This window comes from Triturus cristatus, chromosome 7, assembly GCF_964204655.1.
Source record: "Triturus cristatus chromosome 7, aTriCri1.1, whole genome shotgun sequence".
Classification (NCBI taxonomy): Eukaryota; Metazoa; Chordata; class Amphibia; order Caudata; family Salamandridae; genus Triturus; species Triturus cristatus.
The window spans coordinates 571,000,900-571,025,343 of record NC_140590.1 but is presented as its reverse complement, the minus strand read 5'-3'; the positions used below and the strand labels follow the sequence as shown (position 1 = coordinate 571,025,343).

At 46.8% G+C, this 24,444-nt stretch overlaps 2 protein-coding genes across 4 annotated transcripts in view; one reads left to right on the top strand and one right to left on the bottom strand.

The window, feature by feature from the left end:
- Positions 1-24,444, bottom strand: part of ACSF2 (acyl-CoA synthetase family member 2) — a 720,413-nt gene that overhangs the window by 156,761 nt on the left and 539,208 nt on the right. The window lies entirely within an intron of this gene.
- Positions 1-24,444, top strand: part of CHAD (chondroadherin) — a 79,863-nt gene that overhangs the window by 10,862 nt on the left and 44,557 nt on the right. Inside the window, exons 2-3 of the mRNA XM_085617108.1 lie at positions 19,965-20,128; positions 20,887-21,032. Of these exons, the coding sequence (XP_085473234.1) occupies positions 19,965-20,128; positions 20,887-21,028 (306 nt within the window). The 3' untranslated portion in view covers positions 21,029-21,032. The remainder of the gene's footprint in view (positions 1-19,964; positions 20,129-20,886; positions 21,033-24,444) is intronic.

Genomic DNA, 24,444 nt, shown 5'->3' with positions numbered 1-24,444 from the left:
GTTGCATGTGTGTGTGTGTAAATTAGCATGGAGGCTGAATGCAACCCACTTTTGCTGAGAATGTAGTTTGTCCCCTTGTTGTTTTGGGCAACTGTCAACATATCAGAGTTAGAGCAGGGGGACTGTTGGGCTTCCTCAGTTGCTTCAAAAGCCCACATGGTTTTCAATGAGTGGAGGGTCTAAAGGAAATTCATTCCAGCAGATGTGGCATAAACAGAGACGACTGAGCCTCGCGCCGTGGTTTGCATCACCTGTAAAGACAGAGACGGTGGAGGAAAAGCTGCTGAGGAATCAGGGGCCTAGATTGTCAAATGCTCAGGGAATTACACACAAACCGCCTTCAAGGGATCCGGTGTGGAGAATTTAATACAGGTGAGACATGATCAATGCGGGAGAGGAGACGATCAAAGTGAAAGGGATATTACTGATGTGGATGAGATCAGATCAAGCCAGTCTTAAAGTGGGTGATAACATGGTCAATGAGAGCAGGATGCAACCCAATGCAGGCGAGACGTTGATTAACATGGGAGAGCAAACATGATCAATAAAGGAGAACAATTATCAATATGGGCAAGACCATGGGAGGTGACACAAGATCAGTGCGGGAGAGGAGACATGATACATGTAGAAAGAACATGACCCTACGAGCTCTTGCCAAAGACGGGACCCTGAGGCTGCCAGTTGCATTTGGGAGTCATCGCAATCTGTTCTACAGAAATTCGGACACGCGTATGGACACTATTTGTAAAGTTCAGTTGGGAAACCACTGGAGTCAACCTGCCTTCACCGTGAGAAGAGTAGCAGGTAAAATTCTAAGGAGCAGCTTCAGTGCTAGGAAATCTGCCTCAGCTGTTATAATGTTTTGGGGCATCAAAGGGAGTGTGGAGTCGATATGGACTCCAAAGTTCATCACCAAGTTCACCAGTAAGGGACCGGCTCCATGAAGGTCCACTGGTCATGTTTTCAATGGACAGCTTTCACTGTCTGTGATTCCACCATGACATGATCTTGGTTCTTGTGCCTTTGAACTTGAATTTTCTAATAGTCATTCAGTGATCGATGGTGACCAGGCACATGGCTACGTGCCTTTGGAAGAGAAATGTGCACAGCCAGACAAACAGCAGTTCGAATAACAATGGGGTTAACTCGGCATTTCGTCCTTCAGTGCCGCCACGGCTGGTGTCGGGGCAAAGGGGTCGGGGGAACAAAACAAAAAGTATGTGAATGTATGCCGCATCGCCGCTCTTCTGGCTCCACTGCAGGCACAGGCTCTCAGACTGCCCTGCGGCCAATTCTAACACTGCTCTCATGCATGAGAGCAGCGTCCGGATTGGCTAGAGCGGCTTGGATTTGTGCTCACAGATACACTGGGAGCCTGTGCCTCCTGTCTCCAACCCGGCAACGCATCTCGGGTTGGAGACAGCTGCAGTGCGCATGTCGGTTTGGCCGTCCTGAGACGGCCGGCCAAACTCACATGCACACTGATAGATGTGCACCTACCACTCCCCCTCATGCCTGTCATCTCCATGGCCACGCCCCCTAGACTGGACTCTATGGAGAAGAATAAAACGCCAATAAACATGCTTTATTATCGTTTTATTTTTCAAGTTTTGCAGCTGCTGCTGCTAGCGGGGTGGGGGGGGGGGGAAGAGTAGGGGGTGGAGAAAACTCCTCCACCATTGCTGGGTAGCCAGACCTGCTTTAGCTGAGAAAATAAGTACAATTTGCACTACCTGATATTAAATGGGGGGGGGTAAGTAAAGTTGGAAAGGGAAGCAAGCTGACGGAGAGAAGTGATGAGCAGAGTAACATAACAAGACACAGCCAATCATGGGAAGAGAGACAAGTGAGAGGAATGTTCTGCCAGTAGTGCTGGGCGGGGAGGGGGGGGGGAGCAGTAGCATAGCAAGGATGCCATGGGTCCTCGTGCAAGCAAGAAAAACGGTTCCTTTGAATGCTGTAGGTGAAATCAAATTCAACAATTGTCAGGATTCAATGGGTCCTCTAGGACTTTGGGCCCCGGTGCACTGCTCCTGCTGCACCAATGGCAGCTACGTCCCTGGGTGGAATGCTGAAGAGAGGCACGCCCTGCCTGTGCTAGGGAAAGTTCCACTCAACCCACTGAGTTATTTCCAATGGTGTGCTGCTCTGCAACCAACAGCACTGCTGCTTGCTTGCCCCGCCTACTCCCGACACCCCTTCCTAACCTTGAAGGGGGGGGTCTTGAGAGGCGCACCAGAGCTTTTTCCAACCAAGACCACGGTTCCTTCCACTACTTCGACCACTGTCAACAAAAACATTGCGTCATGCAATGGCTAAAAGGCTGAGCTGTACTGCAGCAAAGCAAACATGAGCTCAGGAAGGAAGCAGAGACCAGTAACCCTTGTACACAGAGACACTCACCACAAACAGAGCAAGACCACAAGCACATTTGGAGAGCACAGGTAAACAGCTGTATTTCTACCTTGCGGCCTTTTCCAGGCCTTCTTCCCCTCTGCCCTCGCGCCTCCTTCTGACACCACCGCCTCTCGCTACCCCTCTTCCTTGGCCCTCGCCCTCCCACCCTCCTCTCTTACAACCCATAAAGGGGAGGTGTGTTTATTGATGGGCGCTCCACGCAGCCAACAAAGAGGCTCCTGTTCCGCCCTGAGTGCACGGAAGAACTTTAGATCACAGCAAAATACCAAAATTCAGAGACAGCCCGGCAGGCACCTCGTGCTGCCAGCAGGACAGGGCCAGCGCAAGCCAGAAAACACAGGTCCAACTCGGGGCCTGCCCTGGGCATGAAGAGCAGCACCCTTATAGCCTGGGCCACTGGAATTGTGTGGCAGGGAACACCAAATTATGCGGCAGGGTAGAATAATTATGCGGCACATTGTTTGGCAGTATTACTTCATTATTTTCTAATTTGGTAATGCTGTCTGGGCAAAAATTTCACCTCATTAGCACCAGTTTAACAACCAAATACATAAAAAAGTAACTGAAAGATGAAAAGCCTTTGCAGAGGGTCTTTCAGCGGACACGAAAAGATATAGTCACATTTTTAGTAACCTTTGATCCTTTAAACCTTTGATCTGTTTGACCTAGAAACAAATTTGTTTTTGTGAAATTATGCGAAAAAAGTTGCGGATGCAGAATCGCATATTTCCAGTGGCCCTGCCATGAACTTTGGAGACATAAGCTAGGGCAATGTTTATCCCCCCTATTTTTCCCCTCTGGTTTTCCCCCAGCATACCCTCAGTGCCCAGTAACATAACAAAGACTGCAGGAGATGGGGAATTTCACTGTATGATGGACAGCACAATGACAACATGCCTATGGCCCTCCTGGGATACAGGAAATGGAGCACAACACCCTAGAACAAGAGTACCCCAAACACCAAGCCGTGAGGCAAGAGGCGACACATGATATGAAGGACATCACTCCAAGCAGTACAGCACTCCAAACACCACACTTTAGAAACAGCCCTTCCAGAGCCGAGAGAAAAGGAATCTCTTATACAGCATGAACGACGAGGAACCCGTGGCAGAACAGACTAGGAGGGGGTATCTTCCAAGGCATCAGAGAAGGGCACAAGAGAAGGAATGTCTTGTATGGCCCAAGAGTAGGCAAACATATTTCAAGGACTAAAAGACATTAAGCCTCTTTCAGAGTCCAACCGGAGAGACGCCTCTTCTAGAGTCTTTGAGGAGAGAGGACCTTTCCCAGAGCGTAGGATGAAGGAAACCCTCTAACAGAGGCACAGCACATCTACCCCCAAAAGGAGAGAAACCTCTTTCCTAACCTACTGGGAGTGAAACCTCTCCTAGCGAGGAGCACATACTAGTCACCAAAGGAGGAAGAACCTGCCACAGAGTGTAAAAAGATAATGAACCTTTCTTACAAGGTCATCTTCCAGTACAGGATGTCAAGGTATTTGCTTCCTGTGAAAAAAAGGGAGAGGAACATATTCTAGAATATAAAAGACAGGCTCCTCTTCCCTGGGACAAGAAGAAAGGCACCTCTCCCAGGGAAACCTAAGATAGGATCCTCTAGCAGAAAACAACAACAGAGGAACCACTTCCAGAGAGGAAAGGAAACTTTCAGATCCTCAATGTAGAAGAACCCTTTCCAAAGCCCAAGATGCAAGGAACTTCTACCAGAGCTTGAGAAGACAAACATCTCCAGAAGCCTGAGAGGATGGAACCACTGTAAGAGGTGAGGAAAAGAACCCCTTCCTGAACATGTGAGGTACTGCCTTCTGAAATAAAACGAGGATACTTTTACAGAGGCTGTCGTCAGGCAATGATCATCCTGTGACTCCGAGCAGAAGACACTCTTCCAGATACTAAGGAAAGACTGTGCCAGAGCTGAAGGACAGCCTCTTCCAGAAATGAAAAAAGTGGAACCTCTTCAAGAAAGGAATACACTCACTATTCTTGCGTGAGGCTCAGAGTGTTCCAGATTTCAGGCCTTGCTGGTGATTGACCCATTTCCACAACTGTGCAGCGGGATCCGGTTGGGAGATAAAAGAAGTCCTAAAAAATATGGTATTATAACTTTTATACTTTACAAAATGGCTATGCGCAGATAGCAAATTCCACACTCACCTCGGACCTAAGAGAAAAGAGTGTTCTCTCTCCTGCATGTTTTAAAAAAATGGATCAAATGATACATTTTCACAACACGGTTTTGCAACTGTTTTGCTAATACTGTTGTTAAACTTCTGATGAGAAACATAAAATATTCAAATTTCTGATGGCCTGGCACAGTACCCAGGTGCATCATCTATCCTCAGCAGCAAATAAGGAGTCATTTAGGCCAGCAAGTATAAGCAGTGAATTATGTGCCCGCTGCTGATATCCAACATAACCTGCCGGTCACGAATTTAAATCTAAATGGGATAACTCAGCCACTTACCATTCTAAAGTCATTTAGTAATTTTTTTGTATTCAATAAATTTTATTGGCATTTAAATAACCAAAGTACAGTACACAGATGCATAGACCTGGCGTCACACAGGATGCATATCATGGTACAAAGTAATTCATTTATTACAGTACTTAGAATAAAATATACGTATTAGTACATCATCTTACTAAAAGACAGTATAATGCGGAAAACATGTATGGCACAGAAAAATATATAAGGTATTCCCGTAAAGCAAGAAGGTATAGTGTTGCGTGCCTTTAATAATTCCTTGTAATGGAGCTAATTGAAGGAAGACAAGAGAAAATCTGAGAACATGTATGGCAAAGAATGTAGTAAGGTGTAGCACCCAGCCTTGTCACGCAATGAATGTAATGAAAGGGGAAAAGGGGAAAGTGTACAGCTAAGTCCCATATGTAGAGTAAAGATAAGGGCAAGTCTATAGACTATGTCTACAGTATCCTTTTAATTATGCAAATTTGTCTAAGGTGCGCCAGATAGTAGGGGATATCTGAGGGAAGGACCTTCGTTTGAGGGTGAATTATAGGCACCCCTTTAAAAAAATTAGGCCTACGCCCACCAAGTACTTTTAAATTATGTAACAGAAACAACTGGTTTTTGCAGAGCCTATAAGTGGCAAAAAATAAGCGCTATATAAAATTATACTATTACTATAATCGTGTGACCCCTAAAGCGTCCAGGTGTTCTCCACCGCACCTGCGACGGGGTGGGGGTCCTGGAGGCCCGGGGAGGCAGCCCATTACTAATCTGGAGACGTGCCAGGGTTTGGCACTATCCCTCCTCTGACACTGTGACCCCTCCAAGACCTCTGCAGAGAAAGCCCAGGATTCACTGACAATCTGCAGCACTGTGGTGAGGGTCACTGCAGTGTGCTAAAACTGTCAGCACAGACTCCGAGATGTCTCTCCCTCACCAGAGAGGAAGATTCTTACATGAAGCAATAGAGCATGGGGCCTGGGGGTTTCTACGACAACCGGCATTCCAGCAATGCTAGGGCAAGCACATTCACGGCAGTATACAGTCGCAATAAAACTATTCTTCCATGCAGACTGAGAAAGAAAGGAAACGATGTTCACATAAATCAGCTCTTAAGGAAGAGAAGCTGTAAATAAAATATGAATCTCGTAAGATAAAACAATACATACATACGCCAGGTATTGAACACTTCGAACACCGAGGCTGTAGGTGGGTAAAACACTATAATGGAATGTTACAAGCTAAAACACAATTTAAATGTCAGACGCACGCATCTTACTCCAGCTATTTCCAAATTCATAGTTTTTTTTAATAGACTTTATTTTTCAGTTTACACATTACAAAACAAATATCAAACCAACAAATCGGCATATGTAGACAATTCCAAATTCATAGTTAAACTCGCACACACTGGGAGTCCCAAAACCAAATGGTCAGTTCGGGGAAAAAATACAAAGCATTCACTAATACCCCCCGCCAGTTGCGTTCTTGAAAACGCTCCTGTGTTGTGAGCCATCCTGCTTGGCTATGATATTGTTGATGAATAGTTTTGGATGTAAAACGCCACTTCTAGGTGCGCCAGTGTTGGAAAACGAGGCAGCATCTGTGAGGCCTGCACAAATAACATGACTACATTTGTCCTTCACTGTGAACCAAACACCCAATTGTAGTGCCTGACTCTCAGAGGGTAGCGTTGCAGAGCAGTCTGAGGCTTACTCAAGGGAGGTGGCGTGGGCTAGTAATCACCATTTGCAGGTGCACAAAAATAACACTCAATAATTGATTGTCCAGTCTGTACTTTGCTTTATAAAAGTAAGAGTACATTTATTAAACACACACACCACTCAATACTATGCACCAATTTACAAATATACATAAGCTGTTGGAATTACTTTGTGACATTGCATAACATCTCCACCCCTCCCGCAGGGGGGGTGGGGTCTAGTACCACCACTCCCATGTATGCACATCAACTTGCCCCCAATGCAGTTAGTTGAACATAACCTGGAGCGAGGGCCCTGCGCACTGGCACCATCCCAGTGGCGACCGACCCCATTACCTCAACAAGCATTAAAAAGGGGTAAACCTGCCTTGGTGACACATGACCCTGACTGAGCATCTCCTACTGACCATAAAGTATGTACCTCTATATCTTAAGGGCTAGCAGTCTGGGGTCTTCACCTAAGCGCAGCAGCAAGAATCCATGTTTACGCACACTTTAGAATGACAGTACTCATCACCTTGGTTGATCATTTGAATGCATTGCAATTACAGCCCCTAAGGGCATCCTAGATGAAATCACAGGATTGCGCATATACAGCCAGACACCCTAGCAGGACTGTCTGGCAACATAACCCCACTTGGCTTATGACATCTCCTTACACATGTGACTTACAGTCCCTTCAAAGGAAGTACTCCTGGCAACTACACTTCTCCTGCAGTGCGCCTCTTCACTTTAAAAGGAATCACAGGTAAAAGCATGGGATTACGTAAATACGGCGTGGAACAAAAGATCTCCGCCAAAGAGCCCCACATTGGGTGCCCATCGGGTATTGCAGCGCCGACCCGACGAGGAGCAGGCCCAATGATGAAGCATGACACCTAGCTGGCTGGGTGTGTGAGGGCCCTAGTTCCCAACAGAGGAATTCCCCTCTCACTTTGTAACACTAGTTGGACGACCCCCATAGTATTAGTTAACCTGGCTCTCCCCGCTTAAGACTCTCATAAGGAACTTCATACCCTCTTGTTCTATCTCGATATGGGCATGTATGTTGGACCTTAAAAAGCCCACTTGTTTCCCCCCCTTTTGTTTAAATAATTACGTAAATACAGCCAGACCCCCTAGCAGGAAGGTCCAGCAACATAACTACATTTTGCTTAACATCACCTTACACAGGTACTTCACTTTACACATGTGACTTTCAGTCCACCTAAAAAGAAATAACCAATAGTAAATGCATTTCGGTGCAATTACACCACTTAACCTCCAGGGGATGCCCTTCTCTAGACATCCCCAACTCAGCCCTTCACTCCATGATGCACTTCATAGTACACCCTCAGCTGTAGAACATAAGTTCCAGCCTAGAAGGTGTTAAAGGATGGCTGAGCCCCTGAGGGGTTATTCTTTGAGATGCCCCGTGAAACTTAGGGGTGGACTGTTCTTCTTTATGCTGGGGGAGACTGCGGTGCTCCTGCAGCCCCCCTGCACCCCTTTTCACACATGAGGGTGACCCCCTCCTCTGGGGGCCACAAAGCACCAAAACGGCAGATTTCCAAATGCCTGGCGAGTCATTATGGGGCGCTTCATGCTCCTCTTTACCAGCCCCAGCCACTGGGAACACTCTCCTCTGCCCTCTGGGTTTCTGAGATGGTAGATTCAGCAGTGTGCTGTCTTCACTGGCTCCCTGCGCCAGCCTTTCGTTAGGCTCTCCTTTTGGGCCTCTCTCCCTGCGCAGAGGCCCCTGCTTCTGTGCACCAGTCCTGGGCTCTTCTTCTGGTGCTGATAGGGTCCTGGGGGCAGTCGGGGGTCTCTCCTTCCAACTGCCCATTGCGCCAGGCTCCAGCACCTTTACCCTCAGCAGACCACACCCCAGAGAGCTTCTCTTCCTGTGCAAGCACTTTTTAAAAGTTGAGTAGGGGGCTGGCAGGAAGTCTCTGTTGGTCCTATCAAACAGCCACACATCACGTCCCTGCCCCTGCTCCCTCCTTGTCCAGCCTCTGAGCTTGTTCAAAATGGCGTCGTCCAGGGTTTCTGCCACATGTCTCGGAAGCACCTTCCCCCCAAGCTGCCTTCCCTCCTTGGTGCAGCCTGGTGCCTGGCACCCAGCGACAGCAGTTGATGGATTGGCCTGTAGCCCCACCCATCTTCTCTTTGTGGAGAGGAGGCCCTCGCTTGTGGAAGAAAGGTTATCAATCCATCCAGCTGCGGTCAGCCGTCAGTCTGGGTCTGGTCATGGCTGGCTCAGAGAAATATGACAGTTCTGGATGACCCAAAAGCAGTACAAATATGACTTTGGAATCTGCAGAATACTTATTTTCACATTCGCTACATTGGACTTAAGTGCGTGTCTGGAATCTGTAGGCCTAACGGAAGTTAATCTAGCCATGGGCCCCACATTCCCTTAGGGGAATAATGAAGTGAAAACACATAAAACACACTGAATTTCCCTGGCATGTTTCTTTCCAGCCTATAAAGCCTATTCCATGTACACACGTGTCTGAATGTAACCAGCCCGGTGTCCCTTACTCCAGCTGCTGCGCAGTGGCCTGGTCAAGCCAGGGGAACACCAGTAAAATCCCCATGCAGTCTCTTACATCCTGAGTTCACGGTGGGTGAGTCCCAACTTATGAGGCTCCCCCACAGTAAAAGCTCAACAATTAGGTGCTCAAAAAGCGAAAAATCTGGGCGGCCCATAGTGTCAGAACCACCTTCTAACAGCCAGATAAAATGATCCAACTGAGGAAGAGGAGAGGGGTGAAGCACCGAGGAGGGTGGAGGTGTCTGTGTGTCTGTCAGTGGCGTAGCTTGGCCTTACGCCGCCCGTGACGGCCCCTGCTTTTGGCGGGCTGGGGTTTGGGAGGTGCTGGCGATTCCAGCTTTTGCTGCCATTCCGTGATGGCCACAAGTAAAATCGCCCCTAAATCTCCTCCCACCTGGGGCAAACCAACACCCACCCCCCCTTGCTACGCCACTGGTGTACGTTATGTTAAATGTACTGCTAAAGTACACTATAACCCACAAGGGTGTCCTGGGGCTGAGCAGGTGTGAGTGCCTAGCCTTGCTTATGGTCTGTTGATTAACTGAACATATATGTCTTCTGCTTCTAACGGAATTCAAGAACAGGGGAGGCTGTGATGAGGAGAGAGAGGTCATTCCATGCTTTAGGAGCAAAGTAAGAGAATGATCATCCTCCTGATCTAGCTCTGTGTACGTGTGGGAAGTGTGCGAGTAGGAGTCCAGCAGAGCGGAGGTGTCTAGGTGGTTGATGGAAGGAGATGTGACCTTTCAGGTAGGTGGGCGCTCAGTTGCATAGTGCCTTGAATGTATGTGAGGAGTTTAAAATTAGCTTGTTTGTGTATTGTTAACCAGTGGAGCTCCCTGAGGTGTGATGTCATGAGTGGATGAGGGAGGTTGGGAGGTTGTGGACGAGACTGGCTGCAAATTTCATGATGGCTTGCAGTCTGTTAGTGATCTGCCTGGTGAACCTTGCGTAGAGCGAGTTCCCGTAGTCCAACTTGCTGGTGGCATGGGCGTGAGTGGCAGTTTTCCTGGTGTTGTTTGGGAGTCACATGAAGCTCTCCCTCAGCATCGGCAGGGTGTGGAAGCAGGATGCAGTGGTGGCGGAGACTTATGCAGTCGTGTCCTGTTTGCTGTCAATGATGATTCTTAGGTTCTTAGTTTGCTGGGTATAGGTGTGGATCTGAGTTCAATGGCCACCAGCTGGAGTCCTGTGGTGAGGTGTTGTTGCAAAAGATCACTACTTCTGTTTTTAGGTGTGGAGCTTGAGACAGTTGGCTTTCATCCAGTTAGCGACTTTGGTTGTGCAGTTGGTGAATTTGTTTCTTGTATTGGGGCGTTGTGTCAGAGAGGGAGAGCATGAGCTGCATGTCATCTCAGTAGAAGAAGATGTTGATGTTATGTGCATGGATGACGTTAGCCACAGGGGTCATGTATGTGTTGGGGAGGGTGGGGTTGAGTGATGAACCCCGAGTCACAGTGCACATGAGTCTGCGAGATTCGGAGCAGCAAGATGCCAGGCTGACAGCTCGTGATCTATCCGTTAAAGAGCAGATCCAGTGGAAAGTGGGTCCTTCATCACCAGGTGCCAGAACAGGATTGGTATCGATGAGGTGTGAGACAGTGTCAAATTCTACAGAGAGGTTCAGGAGAATGAGGGCTGACGTGTCTCCTCCATCAAGGATCATGCAGATGTCATCTGCAGCAGTGATCAGTCCTGTTTCTGTACTGTAGGTGAGCCTGAATCCAAACTGTGTGATATTGAGGAGCAGTTGCTAAGGTGGTCAGGTAATCAGTTTCTGTAAGAGTAGGTGGTCACTACGGTTTCTATGTGAAAGTTAAGGTCTCCGAGTAGGAGGAAGGTGCTGGCAATGATAAGGGATGCAACAAAGCCCTTGAAATTGCTGGTGAAATTGGTGTGGGGTTTTGGTGGTTGATATGCAAGAGTTTCACCTAGGGAGAAGTTGGCTGTGATGTGTATCTTGCATGTGACGTGTTCCATGTGGCTTGTGGGGGTGTCCATGTAGGTTGTACAACTTATGGTGTCTTTGAATATGACTGCAACTCCTCCTTTTGGCTGTGATGACAGTCTTGCCTGGCGATATTGTAGCCAGCAAGGGTGGCTGTAGCAATGCACAGTGCAAAGGCTGGATTTAGCCATGTTTCTGTGAAGCAGACCAGGTCTAGAGCGTGGCTGTGCAGTAGGTCCAACCTTTCAGTGGAATGTTTGGTGAGCAAACGGGTGTTGATGAGCATGCATTAGAGTGTGGCGTGTTGTGTGGGTGGTGGTTGGTCTCTCTGAGTGAGAGTGAATGGGGTGCTAAGTAATGCTGGTGTGGGAGTGGTGGGTGTAGGGTGTGGGATAGTGCATAAGAACTTGCAGGAGGTGCATGTGAACGCTCCCTCCATGTTGTGTGGTGCAGGAGTCAGCAGACCAGGCAGGGGCTATGGCAGCATAATGGTGGTTGGGGGCCAGTCCAGGCACAGACGGGCTTTGGCAAGCCAGCGGTGTGTCCCATGCATATCTGTGCTGTCGTCATTAGGTAGGTCCTTGGAGGGGGTAGGAGCGCAAGGGATGGTACGCGGTGTGCAGATAAATAATGATGAATGAAGTCCTCTTGCTTGGCTTCTTCTTTTAAAGACTGGTTTGAATGTCACTTCCTGTGCAGATGGATGATGGCAAATGCAGTGATGTCACTTCCTGTGTAAATGGATGATAGGAAATCTGCCACACGATATAATTATTAATTGGCAGGGTTTCTATGTATATTTACAAAGATTTGTTTTCAATTATTAGTTATGTTTAGTTTTAATCAGACAGATCTCTGACTTGGTAACATTATTGCCCTGCTCAAGCACATGCTGCTGCACAAGAATAATGAGTCGCAGGCACTGCTAAGGGAAACTGATGCACCTAAATAGAAATTTGAGCTCAGTATTTAGCAAACTACTGTATGAGGCCTGTAATTTCAGATTGGGTCTAGTAACCATGCTACCAGCCCCCTCAGAATCAAGAAGTCAACAATGATACCTCAGACCTGTCATCTTCACCACAGATATTCCAGCCGTTGACATTTTCAGGGAAAACTGCAGGCAAAAATGAGGAACTACTAGGAATCGGACCCAGAATTACTGATTTCTCTAGTAATTCCTATTGGCTTCAGAGTTTATGGGTCGTACAGTATCTATAACACTAGAAGTGTGGGGGTGAGGAATCAACTCACCCTCACGCCCTGGGGTACTTGTGACAAATCTGAATAAATATACCTTTATAGTTATATACATGTAATTAGCCCCGATTTAGATGGGGGACTCCTGATTTGTAAGCTAAAAATTGATTTCTTTTGGCTGGCTCCTGCCTGCAATTACCTCTGCTTTAATAGAAGTCAATGAAGGAAATGCATTTTCCATATTATTTTTTATAAATCTTCCACTTTCCTCTTCTAAAATGTTGGCATGTATGTAGTTTATTAAATATTCTTACAGGTAACTTTTGGACCTTAACCCCTTCTGTGCCACGCCCTTTCCCCCTCCTGTGCCGGGCGTTTTATTAGTGGGCGGGGTTCATGACGAGATAGTCTCGTCATGGGCACAGCGCGACCGTGCTCCATGACGAGACTATCTCGTCATGGGCACTGAAGAGGTTAAGAAAATTATGGGATAAGGAAAATAAAACCCCTGGCACGGTGTCCAGAGTCCCCACATGGAGTCAGGGGCATCTCAGATTTGGTAGATGAAGACATGGTAAATCAAGATAAGAGGCCCTTGCAGATAGGCCTATATACCAATGTTCCAGAACCCATCAGAAGAGGAGTGTCTTCCCATACATAAGAGGTGAGAGAGGAGCAACAGACCAAACCGGTAAACAACAGAATAGGAGTGAACGAAAATGAGGCAGAAAAATAGAAAGTACACAAAGTAAAGGAATATAAACACAAGGAAGTTTGGAGCCCAAAGTAAAAGAAGGCAGTAGGGGTAGGGGCTGGGGCAGTGGCAGGAGAAGCTGAGAGGAAGGATTTCACCCTCGTGGTGCTCTCTCGGATATTGAAAGGGAAACACTGGTGTGCGAGTGGCTGAACCCCAGCAAGAGTAGCTAAAAATAACCGCTGCTTCAGACTGCAGCCAGGACTGAGATCTGCTTGAGGGGGAAATGCAGATACACAAACACCGAACAGAGGACCGCCTGAGAGCGAGCCCTCGGCTGAAGCCAGAAAACGTTTCCTTTGGACACTGAGCAAGAGGAGGGCCGGTAGAAAAGAGAGACCTCTTCAGAGAGCTACTGCTAAAATTAACCACCTGAAGAAGACGTCTGTGTTACATCGCCTGTATTCATAGGAACATTCCCAGTATAAAGGAAGCTCTGGTGATGTAGCAGAGGAGAGGCCGGGATGAGAGGGGAAGAGGCGGGAAATGAGGGTAGATAGGAGAGGCTAGGGAATGATGGAGGGCTAAGAGAGCTAGTCAGGGTGCAAGGAGAGAAGGGAAATAAGAAAAAGAAAACATGGGGGGAGAAGGAGCTTAGGAAAGTAGTAGTGCAAGTGTCAGAGAGGGGAAAATAGCAAAGGAATGGGGAGATGATGGTGCGTAACACCCATAGCTGCCGACTTTGGAACTGGGGAACCAGGCTCGAGTCTTGGCATTGGCTCAACATCCTGTGATGCTGGGAAAATCACTTAATGCTCCCGTGCCCACAAAAAAATTAATGTATCCTCGTGTAATGTAACTTGTGCTCATGTAAAATGCTCCAATAACTTTGGGTCGAGTTTGCCCTATATAAAAATTGCAACAAAAAAAGAACAACAAACTAGAGGAAGGCTAGAGAGGGAGCGATCAGTGACAAGGCACACGAAGGGGAGCGGAGGGAACCAATGTAGAGATGGGCGAACCAACACATTAGCTGGGAGAGCCGATCCAGAACCAACCCAAGGGTGTGGCTCGGATCTTAGTGTTTCCCAAAAGTTTTAGAACCATGACCCAATTTTTAGAACTTCAAACTTTAGCAACATACCCATCTTTAATAAACAAGAGGTGGGCAATTTTTTTATGTAACTAAAGCATTGTGTGGTGGCGCATTGTCATTTAAGAACAGCACATTTTCCATTGAAATGGCAACTAAATTTGCACAGATATACAATTTTACTATTAAAACTATATTGCACACACATGAGAATGTGTGGAAATCGGGTTTTAGTGAATATTTATAATTTGTGCATCACAATGTAGAGTTGATTTATTTTTATCCTAATAAAATCTCTTAACATTACACTTCACAATTACTAGAAAATGCGCTTCATTTTTGTTTTCCTAAGTGCTGAACGTGTACAGGTCATTTACAATTATTTACATGTTGTTGTGTGTTTCAAAAAATTTGATCCTACAGCCTTTCCCTTCACACACCCAGTACACCAGCAAGATTGTCACATAATTCACTTTACTGTTTTATCTCTGGCTGCAAAGTGAGTTTGTCAATACTAATCCCCATGTCAAGAATAGAAAGAGCAATTCACCAGAGGACATAGCCTAACATTTGAACTCTGTCTTTGAAGAGCAGCAAATGTGACAAGATAAATACAGAATTTAAAGGCATCTTTATAGCTGGGAAACATTGCTTTAAAGCAAAGTGAGCTTTTCCAGTATATTTTAATCATTGGGACAGCACCCCAGCAAATTTAGAGACTCAGAGTAGACTTTTACCCCAGCATAGGTCTTCTAAAAGTCTCAGGTATATTTCAAAATACACAATATTGTTCTCTTAGGGATACATTATCCAAAATTACTTTTCTGATCGACAACAATGCAGAAGTCAGCACTAGATATAACCATTATTCTATGTAATATTTGCATTATTTAAAATCTGGTAAATTTCAAAGCACTTAAGAACATCCCATGGCATTCATGAGACTCCTCTTAACATCATTACAAGTGGTCACTTAATTCCCAGGTCCTATCAGAATGATCAGATCTCAGTGGCGGCTGGTTACATTTGAAAGTGGTGAGGCGTAAAAGCTCAGGATGACTGCCCTGCGGTGAGTCAGTGCAGAGAGAGAGCTTAAAAGTCATGAGGGGTGTTCTCCTTCCAGAGAAAATTTTGAACAAGAAGTTGGCAAATTGTGCATTTTTAAGCAAATTTGAGAAAGCAAGAAGGTTTATAAAGCTATTGTGAATACTGAAACACATAAAAAAGCTCCATATATTTCTGAAATAAAACTGTTCAACATCTTATATATTACATGTATAACTTACAAATTATACAGACATTGTCTTCTATCACTGCTTGCAGCAAATCAAGCTGCACAGCACATTTGCAGGTGCCTGTGTTACGCCCCTGCCTGATATGTATAGAGGCCCAGATTCTGATATTTATAAAGGGTCAGTTCCCCATCTGCACAAAGCCCTTAATTCATTGCATTTATATCAGCCTTGTGATTAATCTATGTGAGTTTTCCTCATAAGTCTTCAGATAACCCGTGCTCTATCAGTTTAACAGCTTCATTGGACAGTGTAGAGCATGTCATGTTGCATACTACTCACTGATATCTGCGCTTCGAGCTTACTGACAGCTATCTGGGGAGAACTGCTAGCTTGTCCTGCAGGGTTATAAAACATTTTAGAAACGTATTGTGTCTCGGGCCATCTAATAGTAATTTTTGCCTTCCCATTTACATTTTGTAACCTTCAAAGTTGTTAACCTTTCATTGATTAACTGGTTACAGTTCAGCATCCTGAACGAAAATGATATTGGCAATAGAGCAATTGTTGCTTATTGTTCCCAGCAACGACAGGAAAATCTAACAACCATCCAGATAGAGTTAAATGGCATGTGAGCAGTCTGAACATGCCATGAAGTCTGTGATCCAACACACAGCCCCCCTTCGACCCCCCCCCTCCAGAGCAGCATGCCCCCTAAAACACATAGATATGTTTTACACTCATCTGGCAGTCAAAGTCAATCTAATTTATTTTTCTTTGCTTAAATGGCACGGGCTGCACCTGCAGTAAATTTCATTATTAAAGCAATAAAAAAATGACACCTTGTCTCAGCCAGTAAGTACAGATTATCCCCTTCATCTAAGCCGTGACACTACATACAACTCACGTGCAAGGGGTTGGGTGGGGCTGCCACGGTACATGTTAAAAACGATTACACAAATAATATACTGCAGTAACAATCTCTCGATCACATGAAGCTCGAGGCTGTGCCATACACATACTTCATGAAATGTCAGTTCAAGGCGGCGAGTTCTACCTAGCAGCCTCCCACAAGCATGGTGTGAACATGCGAATAAGATTTTTTCATTTTCAACCAGACAATCACACCTTACCAAAATAACCAAGACATAGTGCTGACGAGCCACGCCATTCCCTCACTTTCCTTTCTAATGAGAAAGACCAGTAGTACAGTGGCGGCTCCCCCATTAGGGCGTTGGGGCGTCGCCCTACTGCTTTCTCGCGGTGCGAGAAGGCAGAAACATAAATGGTAAAAACGACCATTTATGTTTCTGCCTTCTCGCATAGCGAGAAAGCAGAAGTGCCTCTGTGCTTGGTTGGGGGCGGGAGGGTGGGCGGTCCTGCTCGAGGGCAGGGGGGGGAGTGGCTTGCCCACTGTTGTGGGTACTGACTGTCTGGTCGGTCCTGGAGCCGACCAAACAGTCAGTACCCACAACAGTGGGTAAGCCACTCCCCCCCTGCCCTCGAGCGGGACCGCCCACTCTCCCTTTTTCTCTATACAGAGAAAATGTCCCGGCTGGGGTGCTCGCCTGCTGCGCCTACCAGCGTTTTGATTGGTGTGCGTAGTGCGTTGCGTAGGAGAGGGAAGCAGGAAGCTGCCTGCTTCCTGCAGCAGGAACACGAGGACTCACCAGTGACCGGCCTGGAGTGGAGGCGGTGCGGTACCCCCGCACTCACTCAGGTAGGTTTAATGTTTTATTTTAATTGTTTGTTATGTTCCCCCCGCTACCTCCTCTCGAGCATGTCGGCCGCCGCTGTTTAGAGGAAATATTTCTTTTTACTTCCACTTCCCATTGCTCATATAAATGTCAGTTACTTGCTATTTTTATGACAGAATGCCACATATTATGAAACACTCGTAGCCTATCGAACGCGAGAATGTACGTGACTCGCACAGGGAGACACCAAGAACAAGAATACACCTGAAGTTACATCAAATGACCCTTGGATCGATTATGCCATCTCATGAAATCACATCTCTCTATGCGGACGAGGAGCAGAGAAATGTATTTGGTGGTTTCAAATTCAGGCCCAGATAGTGTCGGGAAAAGTAATGTTGTGATATAAGTGAGGGGTTATTAGGCCCTATGTACGATGTACTTTCACTGACGTACATAACGCTTCAGGAGCAATTGTATCAGTGTGTAGTTCCAGCAGCTATTGCGAGACTTGTCATTAGCCCTGAGCTTTTTCGTGTCGACGCGCCCGTGCTTAAAAATGAAATATCCAGGCCCCCCTCCCCAGCCCTGGTTTCCGTTAATTCCTTAATCCTTTTAAAATGTGTGGGAATCTATGGTCCTCTGCTGTGGTTGACGAGGCACCCCCAGTTAAAACAGCCCCTAATTTAGACTGCATGGCCCAGATTAACACGGAGATTCTCTGTGTTACGCTATTTCCAGATTCACGCAGTGAGTTATGTTGGCACATTAGTGAGTGCTGGCCCCTCTTGCCCTGGTGAATCCATTTACTGTCTCCCACATGGCGCAGTGTTTCCCATTTGCTACTGTCCCCTGTTGGTCCACTGCCCCAGCTCTTACTGCTCATACACTCGCTTTCAAGCTGTTTAATCCTATGTGTGTTGTGTGAATCCAGCCGGGTGCTGGTGTGCCTCAGAAACAGAGTGCCAGTCAAAATGTGTGTTTGTTTGTGATGCAAAAGACAGTGGGCTGCTTCACAAACAAACACACATTCAGACAAGGCAAGCTGCAGCAGGGCCTATAGAGAAACAATAGGCGGACTGGACATGTGTCCTTTCTTTGGGCCCAGGGCCTCTTCGGCGATGATAGGTGTTCACTGGCGATACGTCCTCCTCTGTCTGAATCTGAAAGCTCAGCCCTCAAGAGTGAGCAAGCCAGAAGACTCCGGAAACAACCACCGTCCATAAATTGGGGTGAGCTGACCTCCAGATTTGAGGGATTCTCTAAAGCCCCCTAATATTTTTGTTCCATGCTCCCGAAGTGGCGCAACAAACCAAGAATACAATCATATTCCTAATCCATATACTACAGGGGCATAATCCCTCCATCACCACAGCATGTCTCCGCTCTCGCCATCATTGCGTGTCATTAAGTGCAACCTCCTCAACAGAACTGCCAAATGATCCCTCTCGTGGTTTATATGGCTCTCTTGTTCTCCTAAAGTTTGTTATTATTCGCACTTGCTGTCGCCGATGTCTTGAATATTCTGTTGTTGCTGTAATGTTGTTTGTAACCTGCCATTACGATCAGTAATTAAGCAATTTTAATTGTAAATATAGAGTATTTTTTATAGTTCAATATTCCAAATCTACACTGTCACAATTGCTTTATACCATCTTGCTTCATCAAATGTACTTTCAAATGCACTATTTTCCCACTTAATTTTCAAAATTCCCGCAACACAACACTCATCAACAACTTTTACGCCCTACCACTTCCAAATGTCACCGGCCGCCACTGCAGTAGTAGCCACCAACCACTGCTGGCATCAGGGAAGCAGGCCTGGTATGTACAGCAAACCACCACTGAATAATACAAGCAAGTAATTCTCTCAACATAAGGTGTTTCCAAAATAAGATTACAGTTAAACAGTTACCGAATGATTTCCAGCGTCGGCCCGTGACATTTTTAAACATGGATTAGCATAGACTATGACGAGTATTAATGAGGAACCGTACATTAATATCTCCCAAGTTCTTTCTACAATAGTATTTATCAATAAGTATTTTACAGAATAAACTATAATAAAACCGGCATACATCTATTTACAAAAAATGGTAATTAAAATTGAAAAAAACTTCCCTTCCGTGCGCTGCCGCTTCAGCTCCTCTGTGTTTTCTAGAGGCAGCCTCCCTTCCCCTCCCCTAAGCCAATCAGAACGCTGCAATGTCAGTGTTGTGGTTGGTGCAGACAGCGCCCAGCCGGGGACCTGTAGGGAGACAATTTTCTTTATGTATGCTGCCTACATAGAGAAAAAGGGAGAGTGCGCATGACTGTTTGGTTGGCCCAGAGGGCTGAAGAAATAGTCAGGGCCCGCAACAGTGGGCAAGCCACTCCCCCTCTGCCCTCGAGCAGGACTGCCCACCCGCCCGCCCCCGACCAGTCACTTCTGCTTTCTCACGGTGCAAGAAGAAGAAACATAAAATGGTAGTTTTACCATTTTATGTTTCTGCTTCTCGCACTGCGAGAAAGCAGTAGGGTGATGCCCCTCTGCCCTTATGGAGGAGCCGCCCCTGTCAGACCTGTGGGAACACTGCAGATCTGCGATTGCTCAATTGGAACAGAAAAAAGGAGGAATTACTGAGAGAATCAGACCCAGAATCAAAATTCATTTAGTAATTCTTAATTTATCCGGGGAACCTCGGGGCTCCACTTGTAATCACTGGTAATATCAGCCCCATAGATACTAGGGCCCCCAGTGACGGTAACACTAGTAATATGGTACTACCACCTGAAAAATCCAGGTCAGTCATAATGGGCCCCTTAGTGTCTTTGCGATTAAGCATAAAAGCAAGGCCTTGAAATTCCCTCCACAAAGACCACAGACAGATAGGTGTGTGAAACGGATAAATGTGGACTCACTGACTCAAATGACGAGGGATTCACTTCTATTTCAGATTTCCGATAAAGCCTTCACGGGGGTCACGACCTTGAAATCTGCCCACATAGAGAACAACAGGCTGAGCAACCTGCCGAAAAACTTCCCGTATGGCACCCTGGAAAACCTGACCCTGGCCAACAACCCTTGGCACTGCACCTGTCAGCTGACATCACTGCGCAGGTAAGAGACACAATGTCTTCAAATAAACTTGCACTGAGTCTTAACACTACACTAGAGAGGCGGACACTCTTTACTGCACACCAGCCCACCACAGCACAGCCAAGAGCCCCTAATCCTGCATGATATACCACCGTAGAAGGCAGAGACTGAGTACGTACTCTCAGCTGCACCCCAAGAGAGATGCCGAGTCAGTGCTTCAGTCCCGTCTCTGCTCACGGCTACACAGCAGTCAGTACTTCCCGCTGTCTGAGGGGTGTGGACAGGGTCCTGCGCTCTGCTGTCAGCGGCCTCGGATCCCCACAACACCACCCTTATCCCCAGGGTTGGATTGGGATTAGAAATCGACCCTGGCAAATTAAAAAAAAAAGTGGCCCACATTTGCATATTGCCTTTCCTCAAAACACTGCTTCGGGGGAGTTTTATAAGCACCTGAAAACAAGTGAGGACACTTCAGCTCAGGCCCCCTGCCCCGGCTCAGTATGTACACATTAATTGGCCACCCCAGCGAGAGAAAGGGAGTGACACATCTGCCCACTTACAAAAGGGAGGTACTGGACGCCCATCTGCCTCCAGAAAGGCCACTCACGGCCCCACTGGGATGCTGGCGACATCTTAACACACCAGATACAGCCCAAATCTTCCCCCCAGGCTGCCGAAGGAGCAGCCCATAGCTAGAACTTCGATACCAGCCCCTCGGCCATTGCCCGAGTTCCCGCCTTACCAATCCGAACTTGCTTAACCCCCTCTGTCTCTTGCAGGTGGTTGGAGTCCAGCCGCGCGCGCCCGGATGCCGCCTGCGCCACCCCCGCTCAGTACAAAGGGCAGCAGCTGCGAGACACGGCCGCCTTCCGAGCCTGCAAAGCACCCAGCAAGAAGCCGCGGAGGATCAGCCGCCATTAGCAAGGTAAAGAGCCGGGCACACGAGTGCACATCTCCAGTAACAGCGTCTGAGAACTACCTTTTCTATAGATACCGACCCAGCTGCAGTGTGATTTACCCAACACAGCCCAACAGCAGAATGGTTTTACCTCTTCTACTCCTCCCTCACAGAGGAGCAACTGTTCACCACAAACACATCTTTATCAAAATACTTTAACAAGTACAAAGGGCCAGTCTTTCTTGCTCTCTTGAAAATATTTTGCGTGTTCAACCTTTAAGAAAGCACACACAGGTGGCATTATTTCCAAAAACTGTCACCTGTACCCACTCACATAAAAGGTGCAACACTTGCCTTATAGTTAAAATGAGAATTAACAAGCATTTGCAATGCAATAGGTCTCGCATTTGCAAGAGATTAAGCTATTAGCATTGTAAATGACAATGCCTTTTATTTGTTTTAAAAAACAAAACATAATAAAGAGGCATTGTCAGTTACAATGCCAATAGCGCAAACTCGCAATGGGGCAATGTGTCTTCATACTGGCATGTATAAGTGAAGTGTTAATGGAAAGTTGACCACCCTAACCTGATCGGGAGTATGAAGTGCAAAATAATTGAAATTGCAATACGATACAGTCAGAGCCGTCCCTACTCTTAAATTACAAAGGCAAAGTTGATCCATGCATTTTTCCTAAATGGGGTGGTTTAGGAAAAAACTTAATATTACATTATAGACCCGGTTATGTGAAGTCATGTACGTGCTATTCCAAAAGGCTGTACTGTATCCCCTATCCCCAGCAAATTTCCCCACACGCAACCTTGGAAAGAGTTATGGAAGTGTTGTCCCCAAAGTACTTTAAGGGACAGAGTGAGGTGCTTAAGCCTTCCTTGGCCGCAAGCGGCCATCTTGGAATGACAATACTTGTAAAACTTCGCACGAGCTTGTATTTGAATTAATGATGACGGTTGCATTTCCCGCCTTCAAACCACATTAATAATTAGCTATTTTCACAACGTAAATGTGTCACTTTTGTTATTAATTTCGGATTACAATTTAATTGAAAAAATTACGTGCAATCAACAAGCACAGCTACGTGTCTAAAGTTCACTTAAAATAATACACGCTTTCATTAGACTGGCACCAACAAAAAAATACTCTTGTTTCTGGGTAACTATTTTAATTCGCCTAACGTAATCGAATTACTTAAAGATGGCTGCTGCGTGCACACACACAGAGCGACCCATCTCCTTGCTCAACCCCTCTATCCTTCAAGCTACTTCTTGGACTTCACCCATCCCAATTCCCAGCCCTAGGTGGAAGAAGTTGTTCGCGCCCACGACGCTGTCCAACCCCCTTGTCTGAGAGCGCCTCCCTTTGGACTTTGCACGCTCGCGACCGTCACCCCCACTTGTCAGCCCGTCCCTAAGGACCGTCGGCGCGTCCGCTCTTTCCCACTTTACCTCTCCCCATCTCTTCGGCAGAGAGAGTGCACTAGCAGAGAGAGTCGGTGGTAGGAGGAGGAGGCCGCCGCGGGGGGCAGGACACGAGAGCCCGAGGAGCGCGAGCCCCAGCCAGTCGGGACACAGCTGCACGTCGGTGCCCCGCACTCCGCCGCCCCCTGCAGCCGGTTAATGGCCCCCGCCTGGTAGCTGCGCGGTGCCCGGGACCCACGACACCCTGGGTCGGACTCCAGATGACCCGCCGCCCCCGCCCGGACTCCCAGCAGCGGACACGATGAGGTGAGGAGCCGCCAGTCACCAAGGAGATGCTGCGCTGCGCCGCTATATTTAGGCTTCCATTGAAAGATAAAACCCTGACTGTATTCCTTGTTTTAACCTCTGGCCCCCATGCTGGGAGCAGTGCACGGGTTAATCTAACTTTGTGTAACAAATCGCCTGTCAGCCGCAGTCCCTGCATCAGGGTTTTTTTCTCATATTTACCACGTGTTCCCTGGCCAACATCTCCCCGACAGAGGGGTGGGGGGCGGAATGGAAAGTGAAAGTGAACGTGCATGCGGCTGGTGAGGACGGAAGGGGGACAGGAGATGTGCACGCCGTGTACACATCATTGCAAGCGCGTCTTCACAAGCGCGTACACCAACTCAAATCCGCCAAAGCCTGCGCGTGCCCATCTCCTGTCCCACTTCCGAGGCAAGTCAGCAACAATAGATCTCGCTGGCGATAGCAGCGCTTCGCGCTGCGTTCGCCAGGCGAGACCTAAAAACGAATATTCTATCCAAGTCGAATGGCCAGACCATTTCCTCATTCTCTCCTCTCTCCATTCTGCACACATCTCCAAGAAAGGTCGACCTAGGAGGCCCACCGGCTGAGAAACTGGAAAAACCTCACATACTCATCTCCGAAGTGGAACAATCCTGCTTCATTTCCCACCTGCACGAGGAGTCGAATAGCTGACAGATCAATATAAAGAGAGCACAAGAGAGACGATCAACATATTAGTGTCTAAGAATTAAAATGAGAAGATCAGTACACTGTTATATGAAAGAAAGAAAGAAAGAAATAAAAGTAGGAAGTTACTGAGAACCCCTGATAGAATCTGGCATCAAAAGCCATGGGCAAAAAATGTCATTCAACTCTGAAATGAAAGAAACAACTATAAAAAAGAACTCATTGTTTAAGCTAAAGCTTCCCATATAAGAAAGGTGCTTGACCAAACAAGGAACCACCCCCAAAAATCCTTGAAACAATAATCAAAACACACTCCCTAAATCCAATGGCTTATGAAACACGTAAAACAAAAAAGATGCAAGAACTGCCCTAGGTTTTTTGTTGAGAAAATGAAAACAATGTAGCTTTCTCTCACCTCCCAAGCTCACAAGGCCACAACAGTTTTACCTTAAAAGCCCAAATCATCAACAGCAGCTTCAAAGGGGTCTCCCTGTCTGAACTGATCAAACCGATCGCCTAAAAACACACTCGTCTCACAGCTATGAACCAATTCAGACTGCGCTCCTTCAGGAAATCACACCTCTATCTTCCCTAATGGACAAACCTGAAAGTCCCCAAATGCTTAAAAACTGACCAAGTATTACCCTCGGAATGAAGGTATGGATCCAGCTGAGCTTAATCACTGCAGACCGGTCTCCAACCTCACATTTCTGGCTAAAGTATTAGAGAGCTGCTTTCAGTCCCAGCTTAAACAATTCATTGAAGAAAACAACCTATTTGATGGGTTGAAAGCAGGCAGCAGTACAGAGACTGCCACCGTATAAATAGATGATGATGCTCTCTGTATCCTCAACCGTGGGAACTAGTGTCTTCACTGCCTTTGACATGGTAAATCATGCCACCCTTCTTAAAATCCCTAAGGAGTGAATGGGGCTGAAGGACACAGTTCTTAGATGGGTCTCTTCATACACGAGTAATCATACCCAGTATACAACAAGCATTTGCAACGCAATCGGTCTCGCCTTTGG